Source organism: Hemicordylus capensis, chromosome 1 (genome assembly GCF_027244095.1).
Source record: "Hemicordylus capensis ecotype Gifberg chromosome 1, rHemCap1.1.pri, whole genome shotgun sequence".
In the NCBI taxonomy this organism is placed as follows: domain Eukaryota; kingdom Metazoa; phylum Chordata; class Lepidosauria; order Squamata; family Cordylidae; genus Hemicordylus; species Hemicordylus capensis.
Window position 1 is genome coordinate 268,629,830 of NC_069657.1, and position 18,201 is coordinate 268,648,030.

Sequence of the window (18,201 nt, forward strand, 5' to 3'; positions counted from 1 at the left end):
ATGATACAGAAGGCAGTATCTTAAGTACCCCTGACCTAAGCCGTTCAAGGCTTTGCAGGTAATGACCAGCACTTTGTATTTTTCTCAGAAACATGTTGGCAGAGCAGTTCTTTCAGATTTGGTGTTATATGGTCCTTTTGGGTTGTCCCAGAGACCAATCTGGCTGCCTCATTCTGTACCACTTGCAGTTTCCAAATTATGTACAAATGTAGCCCCATGTAGAGGGCATTATAGTAGTCAAGCCTGGAGGTCACCAGCATATGTACTACTGTTTTTTAAGGTCATTTACCTCCAGAAATGGACATAGCTAACATATCAGCCGGCGCTAATAAAAATGCTCCTGGCCACTACCTCAGCCTGAAACCAGAGAGAGTTTTGGATCCACAAGCACTGGATCCAACCATGTCCTATAACTCGGACTGTAGGAATTACAACTAGTAAGGTATCTCTGAAATTTCTCAGGCATTTCTCCCTCCCTCTCAGGCACTGGAATGTGGATTTCATTTTTGGTGGGAGGCAGGTTTCCCTGTGGGAGTTAGGAGGTGGACTGGGTTTGCTTCCTCAGGCAACCTCCTACCCCAAAGCTCCTACGGCAGGTGGGGATGCCACTGCCAAGGTTAAAAGAGGTCAATGCCATTTAACCCTCAACTAATGCAGTACTTAGCAGTGGCATAACAAAATCAGAGGGGGGCTATGATTAACAAAGAAACACCCTCCCCATTTTTAATAGCCTCTGCACTGCAGAATATTTCTATTTTATTTTTTCACATAGGGTGCCTCACCACAGTAGTACTTTAGCACTGTTGCAGCCATCTCCACCGCTCCTCCTCCTGCTGCCGCCACTTCTCGCTGCTTATTAGCCAGCTCATCCTGCTGCACAAGTCAAGCAGGGCCAAGTGGTGGGAGCACAGGCAAGTGGCAGGAGGGGCTAAGTGGTACATGAGGGGGCCTCGGTGTCCCCCCCGCCTTTGGGGTGTCTGTTGGGCAGTGTGTATTCATAGAACTGGTCTGCCCAATCAGAATTATGATCCTGGCACTTGGGATTCTCAGTGTCATGCCATTACATCTTTGAGATGGAATTTTGCAGTTCCTGAGTCAGAACAACGTCAGTGTCAAGTTAATTCTGTCATGTCTTCCCCTCTGATTCACTATCTCTGTTTGCTTCATGAACAAGCAAAGGAATTAATTCTGGCTTCTTTTACTCTTCTCTGCCTGCCACAGGTATACAGGAAGAAGAATTCCTTGTGTTTACCCTACAATCTCACTTCACTTGCAGAGTGAAAAAAGGTAGGGAATGCATACTTCAAAAGTACAAGGGCTTCTCTTCCTTTAATATCTCTGAGGAAGTTCTACAGATGGCCCATCACCCGTGTTTGATGGACAATGGTGCCCTGTTTCAAAGCTCTCAATAGGGCAAAACCCGAGTTCCAAAGGAAATATGGCCATACTAGCTTCCATCACCTAATCAAATGCTGGAAATCCTCTGGAGAAGGTCGCGTGGGCAGCTTCACTAGATGATGTCTCCAGGCCAGGCCAGGCCATTTCTCTTTGGATCATAATAGTGCCCATAAACTGGTGCACTTAACTGGCATTTCACTTGCTCATGTCCTCACCTTCCACTTCTCAATCTATGATGACATCTTCATTCTTTTTGCAGGTGTGGAACCATCTTATTCATTCATTCATTCATTCCATTTTATATCCTGCTCTTCCTCCAAGGAGCCCAGAGCAGTGTACTACATACATAGGTTTCTCCTCACAACAACCCTGTGAAGTAGGTTAGCTTATCTGGTAGCACTCCTGGAAGCTGACCTACATTTCCTTCTCCTCTCAAGCTGATGCATTAAGTCTTCAATGGATCTGAGTCACTACTTGGGACTCCTATGGGAGGAGTACTTCCGGCCATCCTGTATCTGTACTCTCAAAATTTTCATTCTGATGCCAGAACACAACACGGCTGGTGTTAGTGTGGCTGTTGAGGAGGCAGGGAGCTGTTCCCTAACCTGGGGGCTGATAAACAGCCAGCAATTAACTTGAGTGCCAGAAACCAAATCGAATTGGCTTCTTGTGATCCTCTGCCTTCCTGTACAGATACCTCTTGCAAGTACAACCATACTGTAGCTTTTCACACCCTAAAAACTTCAGGGTTGAAGCACAATAGGATGTGCTGAAAGTGTCCAGGAGAAAGGTAGGTACCTCCCCTCCCAATAATCATCATTAAATCAGACAAATTAGTAAAACGTGAAATCATGGATACAAACACACTACGATGTATAAATACTGCTTTTGGATGAAAATGTTCTCAAAGCAGTTTACATAGAAAAGAATAAAAGAATATGGTTCCCTGTCCCCAAAGGGCTAACCTTTTAAGAAGAACCACAAAGGAGGTGCCTCTTAGCTTAGTAAGCAGAAAACACACCCAAACCCACCCACACCCCAGAAGCAATATTACATCAGGAGAGAGATATATTCAGAACTAAAATGCCTTAGAGAGTACCCTGAGCATATGCATGTCTGAACAACATAGGTTTGATCTGCCTGCAGATGGCAAAAAAGGTCAGCCAAATATCTCAGAGAAAAAAAATTAAATGGCCAGGGTGCCCCCCCCACAACAAAGATGACATATTGCACATGCATGCTCACCAGTTACACCTTTGACAGTGATGGGTAATGAAGCCCCTCCTGATGACTGAAGCATCCAGGTAAACTTATATGAGAGAAATTGGTCCTTTAAAGGGGAAAACTAGCACTTTGAATTGGGCCCCCAAACAAATAAGGAATCAGTGAAGTTGGTTCTATATTAGGGCTGTATGGTCTAAAAAACAAGCGCTAGTCGGCACTCCAGCAGCTGCATTTTTGCTCTTCAGTTTTCCAGACACTTTGCAAAGTAGGATCGTCACACATGCTAACAGTCTGCATGCTAACAGTGTGTGAAAGACTCTTCCGGTGCAAGAATTGTGGCATATGTGAAATCACAGACAGAGTGCATGAAAATGCAGTCACCTATCAGCTAAATTCTGTCCATAAAAACCTTTAGATTTACCAGCACAACCGTCACTATACACAGCACAGTGACTAAGAATGTGAGCTGCTAGCTGAAAAACTCCCAGCTGAAATCCCACCTCAGCTATAAATTCCATTATTCTTGCAGTCTAAGTTCCCCATCTGCAATACAAGGATAATACTAACCTACCTCACAGGGCTGCTGTGGGCAGCACTGAGAGAATGTATGCAAAGCGTTTTTAATATCCCAAAAGTGCTAGATAAATGCTAACTATTTTAAAATCATGAAACTAGCACATTATCACAACACTATAATATTTATTGTTATATAACATGTTGTTATATATTATTGTTATATATTATGTTATATCGTTATAATATTTATAGTGGAGTCAGTGTGGTGTAGTGGTTAGAGTGCTGGACTAGGACCGGGGAGATCTGAGTTCAAATCCCCATTCAGCCATGATACTAGCTGGGTGACTCTGGGCCAGCCACTTCTCTCTCAGCCTAACCTACTTCACAGGGTTGTTGTGAGGAGAAACTTAAGTATGTAGTACACCGCTCTGAGCTCCTTGGAGGAAGAGCGGGATATAAAATGTAATAATAATAATAGCAGCATGCTATTATTATTTCAAATATTTATATACTGCTTTTCAGCAAAAGGTCACAAAGTGATTTGCACTTTGTGAAAAGTGAAATGAAAAAATGGCTCCCTGTCCCAAAGGGCTCACAGTCTTGGGAGGAAGAGGGAGGGAGGAAGGACCAACTAAACAGCCACAACAGGAAAAGATGTAAAGTTGAGTTGACTGCTAAATATAAGTAAACCATGACCTGAATATTGCCTCTGCCCATTTAGGGATTGGGTTCCTGTTAAAATTCAACAAAGACTATTTTCTCATTCCAGTTATTTTGAGTTGTATTCCTTTCATAATTATTCTTAGAACAATCTTTTTACTCTGTAGGTCCTGCGTAGTGGAAAAGGCTTTATCTCTCTCCCTCCAAATTGTATCTGAACACCTCCCCCCTCCACACACTTTTCTAGCTTTGTCCTCTTATTGGAGGAAGAGTGGGATAAAAATATTTTAAAAAACCACCTCTCTGTCTAGGACAACAGCTTTATGAGTGAATGCTTTTACTTTTCCTATAAAGCCTTTGCACTATCATTATGTGGAGTTTATATACCATACTTTCACTGTCTTATTCATTATTCAGAATACAGTTCGCAGAAAAGTCATCATGGAAGAAACAAAACTGTATTTTTATTGTATGTTTTAATTTTTGTAAACCGCCTTGGGGTTGTGTTTTTAACGAAAGGCGGTATAGAAATGTAAAAATAAATAAATAAATAAAAATAAAACTGTACTCTGCTAAGCTTGCCTTTTCTTCCTTTTGGCTATCTCACATGATGCCTAATGTTATAAAAACTATTTCCCCACATTTTCCTTTCCATACACTTTCTCCTTCTTCCAACGACCTTCTGGGGAATGTTTAAATGAGGTATTGCTGGCTAAGTTTGCATGCTTCTTCTTTTGCATCAGGGCAGCACAATCAGGTCATCTGAGGAGGTCCATTCTCCAGTTACCACCAACTCGTCCGGTGGCTACACAGAGACGGTCCTTCTCGGTCACTGCCCCGAGTGAGGAAAGCGCTCCCTCTTGAGATATGATCCTCCCCATCTCTGGCAATTTTTTAAAAAACATCTGAAAATCCATCTTTTCACCCAAGCTTTCCCAGCTTTTTTAATTGTCTGTTTTAATTTTGGGTTGATTTTGAATTGTTGAATTGTTTTAACTTTTTATATGTGTTTTAATTGTTTTATGTTAACTGCCCCTATATGGGCGGTATAGAAGTTTGATAAACAAACAAACAAACAAACAAACAAACAAATATTGTTGGGAGAATCCTACAAACATTATGGATCTCTTTAAAAGCATCTGTTTAATCGCATAAATGTGGAAATTGTAACAAGCAAATATACAGCCTAAATGAATACTCATTTCTGTTCTTACTTCTGACAAGTCACTTTATAGGAAGTAACAGATTAATAATGGGAGAGAGTAAATTAGAATAATTTACCCGTCCCTGCAGAGGTGAAATCCATTGCAATTATGTTCTAAAAATTTATATTAAGATTTTCTGAGATATATTTTGATGCAGAATTTTTTAAAAAATGTATTCATAATTATGAGTGTGGGGGTCTTCATGAAAGACAGCTGATGAAGCACAGTGGCTATGAAATTAAGTTACAAATTAGGAAGTCCCCAGTTCAGACCCCTCCTCTATCTCAAACTCATTAGGTAGCCTTGAGCACTCTTCTCCCACCCAGAACCCATCTGCAATATGGGGATAATCACAGTGACCGACCGTATAAGGTTGTTGTAAGGATTACAAGATAATTAATATGAAACATTTTAAACAGAATTGCAATGTAAATGCATAATGCAGGGTTTCTTAACCTTAGGCCCCCAGAGATTGTTGGACTACAACTCCCATCATCCCCAGACATGGCCTTGGTGGCAGAGGATGATGGGAGTTGTAGTCAAAAAAATCTGGGGGCCCAAAGTTAAGAAACCCTGGCATAATGCATACTACTAGTACTATCACCACTACTATTAATAGTAATACTTTGGCCTGATGTAATACATAATTTTGAAATTTAAATATTTGATTAATTTCCACTTCTTATTCTTAGGTGTTCCGCCAAGTTATGGTTCAACCTGCCACCCCTAGTTATGAGCATTTATTTAAAAGGAAAGAATGAATTTGAAATGAAGTTGTTCTCTCTGACAAAACATGGCTTAAATCATCACTGTGTGTAAATGAAGAAAATTTACCTCTCCACATGATCAACATTGCCTGCCACACCAAGGCCTCCAATGGTATAAATTTTCCCATCATATACCAGGCTGTTGTGTCGACACCTTGGGACTGTCATTCGGGAAACGAGATTCCAGTTATCAAGTAGTGACATGTAACACCAGACATCAGAGAGTGTGACTCCAGACTCCATGCCACCTGTCCAGAGTATGTGGAAGGGGAAAAAAGACCACAGTGACTCAGAGGAAAAAGAGCTATTTGGCTATATTGCAGTGCAAGCCAGTTGCAATACAAGAACTTCTTCCAAATGACACTTGACTAATTAAAATAAATCACCCTCAATTGCAAGCATCTGTTCAGATGATGCAGATCGGTGTCATTTATTCATACATCCCAAAGGGTTTTTTTTTTTTTTAAAGGCTGTCATGATGTCAGACTAGGCAGGACATTTACATATGGGAGAACACTGAAGCAGCATTCATAAATAACCTGCAGTCTATTCAATTACACAACTGGTACAAAACAACTGAGTAGCTTGCTAGACAGCCTCTGGTCTGAAATCTTAGAAGTTTCATATTGGTTTCACACACACACACACACACACACACACACACACACACACACACACACGGCTACAGAAGTCCTTCTTGAAGACCGAAGTTGATAGGATTCTAGTCACAAAATAAAATCAGCAAGAACTTCACATCACATGTATCAGCTTTTAGGCATATAGGTAAGACTTTGTATAAAGGAAAGGAAAGATTGTGCCATGAAGGCAGTGTCAACTCCTGGCAACCACAGAGCCATGTGGTCTTCTTGGTAGAATACAGGAGTGGTTTATCATTGCCTTCTCCCATGCTGTATGAGATGATGCCTTTCAGTACTGCTACCCAATATAGGAGTTTTCTATATTCTGGGAAACATACCAGTGAGGATTCGAACCAACAGCCTCCTGCTCTCTAGGCAGGTTTCTTCCCCGCTGCGCCATACCTAGTGCAAATGCAGCTGCTGTTTGAAAACATATATCGGACTGGCAAATTTGTCAGGGAGTTGGGATTGGCTGCAATTCCCTGTTGAATAAACACTCACTTGATAGCAAACTCCAGTTTGCTGCTGTGTAATGTGAACAAACAACCCCCTAAGCATACATCTAGACAAACATGAAATGAGAGGAAAGGACAGACACTAATAAGACAGAGATCACTGTGGTTATTATTACTGTTATTGTAGAAATGTGTGGGTTGCATTCTCTACCATGACAGCACCCAAGGCCCTTCTTATGGGTTAGGTTAAGATGGTAAGAATCAAGTCCATTTAAAAGGTCGGGGGAGGTGGAGAAGGCAAGCATTATATTAGTGAACTGACATTTTTGCACTCCTCCAGGAGTACAGAAATGTAAGAGAAGAGTTTGTTCAGTTTTCCTAGAACTAACAAGAGGGTTACAGTTCATTTTCAACAAGAGATTTCAAAAGTGAAGAAAAGTGAACCCTCTTGTAAGCAAATATGGTAAGTGTAGGTCAGGTATGCAGCAGCTCAGTCAGACTGACTCAAGATGCAGAAACCCATCATTTAGATCCAGTTCTAGCCCATGTTTTACACTGTGTTGCAAAAGCAAGGGGAAGCTCTTCACACGCTTGATGGGGTGTCGAACCTATCCTTTGCAAGTTACAAGTGCTGAATGCACTGGGGAGGAAAGCTGAGCTGAAGTGAAATGGAGAGTGATAAATGGAAGTGTCTCTTTCCCCCCAGGCAAGCTAGGAAAGCTTCTTTCCTGTTTGGCATGTCACACAGAACAGTTTTCATTCATGGAGGCAATGCTCTTCTTCTCCCCAATTCTTGCTGCTCACCTGACAGATAGACGTTGTCTCCAGCACTCACCACGCTGAAAAACTCCCGATCATAAAAGGGCAAGCTGGCCAGTGGATACCATTTGTTGCTTTGAGGATTGAAACATGTGACTGCAGTTAAGGCTCGTTGATTCATGCCAATCATCTGACGGCCCCCAACTAGGACTATTACTTCAGCCACACCTAGGATATAAGTTAAATAGATGTTTTATTTTGAGAGAGAGAACCCCAAAAAACCATGGTCAGCTCTCCCTACTCATGAACAAATCTTCATCATCTCAAATTAGATTATTTAATTTTAGATTATTATTCACCAGGCTTCTTCTGTTAATTTTGATTATGCTCATATTACACTTTGAACAAGGGGACAGGTTAAAAGTGTGGTCAAATGCATTTCTCTATTCCTAATTAAACAGTAGGTAATTTACAGAACCTTTTCTAATTAAAGGGAAATAAGAAACAATGTGAGAATAAATGAGGAGTAAGTTTGGAAGGGAAAGACTGTTCCTTTTCAGCACATCTTTTCTCTTTAATAGTTATGTCCTTTTCGATGTCCAAAAACAACCTATTAGCTTATGTTAGTTAATTAACCAATGTTAAAAGAAAGACAAAACAGAGATATTAAGGTGAATATTCAAAAGATCACACTATTACAGTCAAGTGAATATTCTAAAATCAATACCACACATACATTCTGCTAATCAGAATCTGTAATATGGATCTGAATAATTATACCATACGTTAAGGTCTAAAGCAATGAACTGAGTGTTCTAAGAGACAACTAAGCCATGTAAAATGATCTAGCGTGAACGCCTTTAAATGCCATAGGAAAACAACATGCACAACTATTTCCAAGAAAATATGTTGCTTCCTGACCTTCATTTAACAAGTTTTGTCATATGCAGTATACATTTTCTATCAGATATGGGTGAGGAGGACTTCATTTGCTCTCTTGCATTACATTTTTACATCTTAAAGCAAGTGTAAAGAAATTAGGAACATGTTCAAATGCTGCAGTAATCATACTTCCTTGCTGGAGATGCCTGTCCATTATATTCCCTGTGTATTTCACTCCTTACAATGTTTTAAATTTGAAATACAAATGGCATTTGACAAGTGACCCAATATATAATCTGAAGTAAAAATATGCTGGTATTAACATTATTGTTTTCCGAAAAATTGTAGGGAAAACTTATCACCTGTACCAGATCTAATGTGAATTTAATAAATGACCTCAAGAGGGCATTGCATATACTGAGATATTCACAAAGGATTTAAAGACCCTTTGTGAGTACATGAACAGTTTCACATAATTGGACTTCGACCTACAAAAATAATCACCCCCTTTCCCTTATCCCTGGAAAATTACTTTTTCCTAATCAACAAGCTTCTGAAAATGGTTTGCATTACACCGACAATTTTATCTGCAAACATTAAATAGACACTTTTCAGGAATATTTTTGACTGATTAACTCTTTAGCTGAACGTGGCTAATGGTCTGAGAATTGGATGCTACTGAAGATCCTATGTATTTAACATCCTTCTGATATGTTCCTTGATTAGACACTATCTTTGCAAACTGAGAAGGATGCAACTTGACATATAATTTTATATACTATGCGCATCAGTAGCAATTTCTTGGGTTTTTTTAAATTGTGCTGGCTGAGATGAAATAACATCAGAAGGCATTCTGTATCCCTTGCACATAACTGTCTATCTACATTTGAAACAAGAATTCATCCTATCTTCCAATATAAAAGTTGTTGAATGGCTATGGTATAAACTGATTTATGTGTCTTCATATTCCCAAGCCCTGGTAACTGAAGCTATTCTCTTTTTTGACAGTGCAATGCAATCCTATGCACACTTACTTGGAAGTCAGTCCCACTCAATTTAATGAGCCTTACTCCTGATAAGAATGCATATCACATGGAGAAATATAGGCACTTAACTTGATTTTTTTAATTTTTAAAAAATCGTTATGAAGTTAACATTGTGTAAAGTTTTCATGAGCTTGGATGCGACTGGGCCCTGCTGGAGCAGAAAGGAAAGTGGAATTTCACCTCCTGGGTCCCTCCCTCTGTTCTCCAGCACCACACTCCACACCATGGAGGAGGGAGGGAGTAAGCTCCATTGCAAGGGAAATTTCTGCTTGCTCTTCTTTCGATCCAAGCCATGGTCTTGCTTTAGGACACAGGAACTTGCAAATGGGATTTTTTTTTAAAAAAATAACCCATTAATTTCAGATACACACAGTCACTGCTCTCCCCTATTGACTATTTTGAACTGTCCTGAAAATATGGCATCTTTCTAACAGAAAAGCTGCTGCTGGGGGCTTAGCCCCTGATTTGTGTGATGAATGCTCTTTCTCTCTCAATACTTTTGCCACAGGGGGAATCAGTGTCACAACCTGAAGGAGAACAGCGGGATACCCGACTGCCCAATCTGCTCCTCTGACTGCATCTTGGAAGTGGCGCAGAGAGGGATAAAAGGAAGCTATTTAATCTTGAGTCCATATACGGACTATAAACAGCTTGAACCATCCCATCAACAGCTGTAGAGAATGATTGATCCCAGAGCTTCATCTTTGAAGTGAGCAGAGGTTTACCTGCTGATAGCCTGGGCCGGGTTCTGGGAGTCTGCATCTCTTGTCGGGCGTGAGGCAGCATGTGATAACGCTTCGCTTCGTTCACTAGGTCCCGGCAGGCCTCTGAAGACTTTATCAACTCCTCATTGTCAACAACGTTTAGCAGATAACTGGGATGGATGAAGGGTAGGCGGACCACTGCCAGCAGCTCAGCAGCATACTGGAAAAGAATACACAGCAACTGCTTTACACAACCAGGTTGATTGGGCTCCACACGTCTTTCTTGCCCTTTAGCTGACCTAGGGAACAAGAGGGCATTTACTTGACCCCCCCTCACTTCCATTTTTGTAATAGAACCAGTTTAAGTTTTCAGAAGTTTTCAGTTTCTGCACTCCTCCTTCTCACAGGAACATAGGAAGCTGCCATATACTGAGTCAGACCATTGGTCTATCTAGCTCAGTATTGTCTACACAGACTGGCAGCGGCTTCTCCAAGGTTGCAGGCAGGAATCTCTCTCAGCCCTATCTTGGAGGAGCCAGGGAGGGAACTTGGAACCTTCTGCTCTTCCCAGACTGGCTCCATCCCCTGAGGGGAATATCTTACAGTGCTCACACTTCTAGTCTCCCATTCATATGCAACCAGGGTAGACCCTGCTTATCTAAGCAGACAAGTCATGCTTGCTACCACAAGTCCAGATCTCCACTCCTTCTCCCACCACGCCAAAATACAGCTACTCAACTTTGGCCCTCCTGCAGATGGCTATTGGCCACAGTGGCTGGGGATTATGGGAGATTTAGTCCAAAAACAGCTGGGGGCCCTAAGTTGAGCTGGCCTGGCTTAGAGAAAGACCTTTTCAAGGCTGTTTTTAGGTCTCATAGTGTGCCACCGAGTTGGTTTCGACTCCTGGCAGCCACAGAGCCCTGTGGTTTTCTTTGGTAGAATACAGGAGGCGTTTACCATTGCCATCTCCAGCTCAGTATGAGATGATGCCTTTCAGCATCTTCCTATATTGCTGCTGTCCAATATAGGTGTTTCCCATAGTCTGGGAAACATACCAGCCAGGATTCGAACCGGCAACCTCTGGCTTGCTAGTCAAGTCATTTCCCCACTGCCCCATTAGGTGGCTGTTTTTAGGTCTCAGGGGAAAACATCTTCAGTAGATAGCAGCTCGTCAGTCTTGTACCCAAATATTTGAAACTGAATGTATGAATGTATGCTGAGTTTAAGACCTTGCACATAGAAGCCCTCCTGTAATCTTTCCCATTTCCTCAGTTCACCTTGAAATTTAAGAGTGGCTGCTTGGTTTCAAACAAATAGCTATCCTGATAGCATTTTAAATGCCAAAAAAGTTTATGTTTATGTTTATAGAACATCTAAGGTGAATGTTGAATAATAGCTTTGGTTTTGATAAAGCCATGGGGTTTGTTCATTGGCAAAACAAATATGTTCTTCCAGGTTTTGCTAGAAGTCAAACTCCAGGAGCTAATAATTAAATGCAGATGTCATATCTCCATCTTCCAGCATAAATAAAATAAACTTTATCGTGCAAAGGACATTTAAATGGCTGGAAACATCCATCACCAGTCAAGGCTTAACGGAAAGCAAAACCACAACAGAGAGAAAATTGCAAGTTATAAAATGAAGAATTCATGCAATGATTTATTTTTGTAACTGTTCATTCTCTAAATATCACAGACTGCCTCAGAGCAAGAAGCACAACATTTGGAGAATATGCGGGCAGACAGAGCAGATTTGTACCAATGAAAAAAGGTGATTAAGAATAGTCAAGGATATTGCTAGGACAATTCATTCAAACACGGGAAGAATCAGAAGTGTCCTTTAATAGTTTCAAAACTGTCAGTTGAACACCTGTGATCTTTAGGTAACAGAGCATTCATTATCACTCACAATTCCTTCCTTAGGCGAACTGTTCATACTTATAGACAGAATGGTTTCAATGGAGCAAGAATGAAGACAGTAAAGAGGAAACATATTCAAGGAGAATGAAAAAAGCATTCTGCAGCTATATATATAGCTATATATGCCTCAGATACATACGTGAAAGTGACTGTATGACAACCTGTAAGGGCTGATTTTTTTTAAATTTTATCTTATCAAAGGGAGAAATGTGAAGACATAATTTGCTTAGATTCACAAAGAACCATAAAAGTGACCAGACAGTGTTGCCAGCTAGATAGCTTTTGGCTGATCTGGCCTTTTTTTTTTTTTTTTAAATGAACTTATTTCTTTTTATTGGCCCATTCCTTTGGACCTTTAAGAAAAAGAATTAAAAGATGGAGTTGTTCTAAAAGCAAATGTGCCCTTATCCCATCCATCCCCCATCAACTACATATGTCATGAACATTAATAAATTCCATTTTAAAAAGTAACACTAACTCAAAGGGAGAGGAAGTGACTCAAACATATGGCAGTGGGTGGCAAAGCTCTGATTTCCAGAGCTGCCTTAAATACAGAATCCTGGGGGTGTTTAACCTTGCAGCATTCTCAGCCAAGCTGAGGTAAGAGGCATCCAAGAACACAAGTTTAACAGGGGATTAGAGGTTGAGGGTGGGGGCCAGTGTTCCCTCTAACAGGGATTCCCAGATGCTGTTCACTACAACTCCCAGCATCCCCAGCTACAATGGCCTTTGGCTGGGGATTCTGGGAGTTGTAGTCAACAACATCTAGGAATCCCTGTTAGAGGGAAAACTGGTGGGGGCATGTCATTGCTCACAACTTCTCCCATATGGAGAGAGGCCTCTAATCCCCGATAAATTTAAATGACAGAGCACTGGAATCCCATGGAATTGCAATCCAGTGGGAAAGAAAACACGCAAACCTATTAAGGATCAAGGCCTATCAGAGATGACCACCAGAAGAGTGGTTTGTTCACTAGTAGTCTGAGCACCTCAGAACAATCTCTGCTCAATCAGAGATTTCTTTTGTGACCCAGGGTGTGGGGTGGAGAGTCCATTTAACTTCTTCCAACCTTGTCTCACGGAAAAGGAACTGAGGCACAAACTGATCAGGCAGACAGTCTCCTTCCGGTATGGGCAACTCCACCACTTCTCCAGTTCCGGGACTATTCACCATGAGCAACTATGTCGGTCCCTGAATTATGTTTCAAATTATTCAACTCTCATTAGTAATTCCAGAAAGTTATTAAAAGATTATCCTGCCACAGGCATTTTAGATTAAAAAGAGAGAGCTTGCGTACTGACGACAAACTCTGAACAACCTCTTCCATCAGTTCCACGTAAATATTAAAAGACATAGAACAGTGATGGACTAGCTCCCCACAGTGAGGAAGAACAGTCCTCATCCAGAAGCACCTTCTCACTATTAACAGTAAAACCACTGGAGCATGGTTTCCTACCCTCCCACCCCAGACAGTTGATCTTCTATCTAGACTGATACAGTTGCTGAGGTTATTGAAAGCTGCTGAGAGGTCCAGGAGAATCAAAGAGATCACATGTCACTGTTTTTCTCACAGTGAGGGCTGCCAAGCAAGGCTATCTCAGTCTGGCCCAATTTTGGCCCAACATAAACGTGAAAATAGTTAGACATCTATATCATCCAGGAGTACTTCAAACTGGGAAACCATGGCCCATGCATCTACCTTGGCTGGAAAAGGGAGACTGGATACAGTACAAGCCTGGAATTCTCTAATTTTTGTGGACCAAGGCATGGGCACTTTCCAGACTACACCCTGCAACGGGGTCATGGCGGATCTCGGAAGTGTGCTTCTACACTTCCTGTGTTGTGACAACTACACTGACAGCAAGGTGCCGTTCACATTTCCGATGCCTTATTTCAATTTTAATCACTGCAATATAGTGCTATGACGTGTATCTGTCGTAAAAAAGTTGCTGTTTTTTCGGGTTGTTAGTTTCCGTGAGACTGCTCCCCTTGCTGTTTACGTTTTGAATGTGATTTGCCTGAACGGAAGCATTTTGCTGTTGTTGAGCAGCTAACTGGAAAGTGCCATGGCCTCAGCCTTGATATAGCCTTTTTCAGGCTAGATGGAAAAAAGCTCTCCCTCCGTAAGTGCTGCATGAAACCTGCACAAAGGAAGTTCTGCAACTTTTTCTGTACTAACAAACAGGAGGCTATTGGGATAAACGGTAGAACAAGAGCTGCAGTACTAAAGCTAGAGCTCACACACCTTTGCTTAATTAGAACAGGGAGTGAATGTCATTCTGTTTCCCTCTTCTTGTATGAGCTTGTGTCTCACTGTGAAAGCGAATAATAATTGAAACAGGTTGCTGTGTCTCATAAAAGCTGGTGGCTGTGTTGGAAATGAATGTCCCAGTTTCCTCTGATAGCCCTTGCCCTTGCACCTCCCAATTCTGGTTGATCGTTGACGGCATGATGCTATGCATCATCTCATTTTTTAAGCCAAGGGATCTGAGAATATATATAATCTCACAGTCCCTGGAAGAGGATAGAAGCTTTCTGCAAACCAAACTGGGTGGTTTTTTGTGTGTGCCAGCTCTTTTAAGCAATATAGTAGAGAGGGTGAATTTCATTTGACTTTGCTGATTTAAGTACATTAAAGTGATCAAGGCATTCCATAGCTTATTTCTTTCCAATTCTGATTTGTGAATGCTCTCTAGCTTTGTTAGCTATGATTGTATTAAATATCTTGTTAGCATTATTCTTTTTCTGAAGCCTGGAGTAATCACTATTTAGCATTTGAGCCTTCTTACCATCTGCCGCTATGTTTCCTTCCTTTTCTTTTATCATTTCCCATTGCAGTCTATTTTAATGTAATTTCTATTATTCTCCTTTTCATTTTTATTAGCTATTATTAATACAGAACAACTTGCTCAAAGGGAATTTTGTAGAATTCACAGAGCTGGATTTCCAAAGAAGCTCTATCTCCATCTTGGTAGATTCTAATATGGATATGTGTTTTTATACCACAGAAATAGACTGAAGCTACAAACTTTAATAAGTATTTCATTATTTATATGCAGGTGCAGACTGAAAACTTCAAAATGTGAATATTCAGGTTGGTGCTTGCAGTTCATTTTAGATTTCAAGAGAACTATTGCCTCAGATCTTTCAAAATTGACACTATTCTTCAGACAGGGTCTTACTTCATGGAAGTCACACACTTGTGAAGAAGTACTTTTTGCGTACCGACAGATGAAGCCTCAACAAGTATCAGTGAACTTCCATTTAAATCAACTGAATAATCCTAAGTTTTTGAAACTCACAGCACCCCAGGCCTGGTTTACTCACTTTAAGAAAGGGGCATATCAATGCTGTACATTTAAATAGCTATTTTAGGTTGCATAAGCACACTTAAATCCATGTGATTTCAATAGGAATGATGATGTGCTGGACTGCACCTTCAGCTTTGTACTTGACTTTGTTCTTCACAACAAACTCGTGAGCTATGCCAATACTACGTCCATATTTAGATGGGAAATGCAAAACAGAGATATGCTCTTTCTCAAAGTCACCTAGAGAGGCTTTGGCTGAGTGGGGGATTTGCACACAGGTCTTCCAAATCTAAATCTAGCACTAATTCTATCCACTACATAGAACCAGCTCTAGGCACAAGTGCTATGTAGTTCGTTTCCTCACTCTGCAGCAGACAGAGACTACTGCAAAGTGGCAGAAACACAGTATGTAACATGAAGTATGACATCTCAATGTCTGTTGAGGGTCAGGACTAGAGAACAGCCAGTATGAGCTGACTGTCCTTCTAGGCCTCCAACCTTCTTTAACAAGGCACTGGTATCACAGAAGGGTAATGTGGAATCTGCCTCAGAACACGGGTTCATCCAATAGGACAGTAGGTTGAGCTGAACAAGGGGTGAGGCAATGGGTGAACAATCATTTCAAAAGACAGGGAGGCTACTCTCACAATCGGCTAAAATTGGGTGAGGGGAGCCTAGCCCGATTTTAGCAGACCATGAGAACCACCGGGCTTGCAGGCGAGCCCGGTTACCTCCAAGTGGGTCACCCGCTTCAGAAGCCCACCCCCTAGCCAGGTTTGTGGAGCGAGCGCTCTGCTAACCCGGGTTTTTTTGTTGTGTGTTGCTCACTTGTGCAGGGCATCCTGGAACTTGTGGGGGCTGCACAATCTCTGATCCCCGCCGGCTCTGTGACGGAGCCAGCAGTCGTGTGTGTGGTCGATCTGGCCATCCAGGGCTGCCTGGGGATCGTCTGTGAAGAGAGCGGGCTAAGTCCTGCTCTCTTCGCTAACTCGCTCCAGTGAGTCTCACCGATCGTGAGACTCGCCTCGCTGTGTATTTGCATGTCTGCTGAAATGTCAGATGTTAGCCAGAGTTCTGGTCCTCTAGGCTAGTGACTGATTCTGCCAGAGGAGCACTTTGTGTATGAGGTGGAAAACCCTGTCTTTTGTTCACAGCTGTAAGAGGAGAAGTGAGAGGAAGGTGGGGAGAGAAAAAGATGAGGAAGGTATCTCTTTACCGTACTTATTTCCTCTTCCCCTCTTGCATGCCTCTGAGCTGTTAGCCTTCAAAGGGTATGCATTTGGTGTAGGGGCTGGCAACCACTGTTCTATACTGTATGAACCACTCCTCTTATCCAGAGTAACTTCCTGTATGGTCAATCCATTATACACTACATGCATATTTATGTTTGGATTCAAGGAAGAGAAACATACATACACACAGTTAGAACTCCACATTGGTTTTTGTTTTTTTGAAGTCATGACACCATGTAACATAACTTCAGCAGAAAAGCAAAGTCCTGAAAGTGTCCGAGCACCTGAGGTATATGCCTCTAACCAGGGAGATATTTATGACCACATACAAGCAGGATCACCACCTTAGAACTTATCTAAAACAAAGCCCTCAGAGAGTCTAGTGCTCTCAATGCCAGGATGAGGTGCTCACTTGTTACCGTCTCCATAGCATGCCTGAGCTGTTCTCTGCTACTAAGATAATATCAAGAGGCTGGTGTGGACTCTGGCTTTGTAGGAAAGAAACTGCTTTTGTGAAGCATGGAAATAACACATCCTAATCAAAACACTGACTACCCAGCTTGCTGAATTTTTTCTTCCCCACAGCGGGAGGAGAAAAGAGGAGGAGGCGGCCTAAATACAGTGCTGGGTTAAAATCAGGCTGAAACTTCATGAAAAGTAACGAAGCCGGACTTGTAAGATGGCAAAGACCACAGTAGGCCTCAGAGCTATGACTGCAGAGAATCATAGCTGGAGGAGAATGAGGCAGTGCCAGATGAGAATCCAGAACTTCTGCCTTTAATCATCAACTGGGAAGTGAGACTTTGATCCTTTCTTGTGCAATTGTTCCAGGCCTCCAGCTTCTTAAGGCCACTCCTTAATGTTCATGGAGGTCTTCTCTTGAGAATGAGAACATGGAAGGGCCAATTTAGGGAGCTGCAGTGTCCTGTCACATGATCCTCTGTGCGTTTTCTTCCCATCAGGCACAAACCTACCTCCAGCTTGAGGGTAGTAAGCAGCCATGGTATTCTTTTCCGGGTTTGCAGCACTTATTTGGATTCCTCTCTGGTCTGTTTACTAGTCTTCTTTCTGACCTTTCCTGTATTCTGCTTCAGCGGGTATTGCTGATCATATGTAGGAACTAAGCTTTAGCCAGATATGTATCATTCCAAGCCTGGTTTCATTGTCACATGTCAGCGCTAAAACCGTCTGCTCCTTACATTTCCTATTCCATCCCCATCCCAAGGCACTCTGTTTGGGACTGCTTCAATTTAGGTTTAAAAAGAAAGTCTTCACTTTTTGTAGCATCAATTTTCTTACGGCTTAAATATTGTATTGGAAAGCTATTAAGCTTTTTGACACTCTTGGCAGTAATGCCCAGAAAGGTCAAAATAACGTTTCCCTGTTGCCTTAAACAATCATCTCTCTTTCTATAGTTACTATTATTTCATACAGAATGACCTTTTGTGCTACTAGAGTAAGTAAACATTAACTAGCAGTAAAAA

The 18,201-nt window shown here is 41.6% G+C and overlaps 1 protein-coding gene across 8 annotated transcripts in view; it reads right to left on the reverse strand.

The window, feature by feature from the left end:
* Positions 1 to 18,201, reverse strand: part of KLHL29 (kelch like family member 29) — a 594,606-nt gene that overhangs the window by 52,057 nt on the left and 524,348 nt on the right. For all 8 annotated transcript variants that reach the window (XM_053285144.1, XM_053285141.1, XM_053285142.1 and 5 more), the window contains 3 exons: positions 10,276 to 10,474; positions 7,668 to 7,850; positions 5,838 to 6,018 (listed from right to left, as the gene is read on the reverse strand). In XM_053285144.1, coding sequence (XP_053141119.1) covers positions 5,838 to 6,018; positions 7,668 to 7,850; positions 10,276 to 10,474 — 563 coding nt within the window. The remainder of the gene's footprint in view (positions 1 to 5,837; positions 6,019 to 7,667; positions 7,851 to 10,275; positions 10,475 to 18,201) is intronic.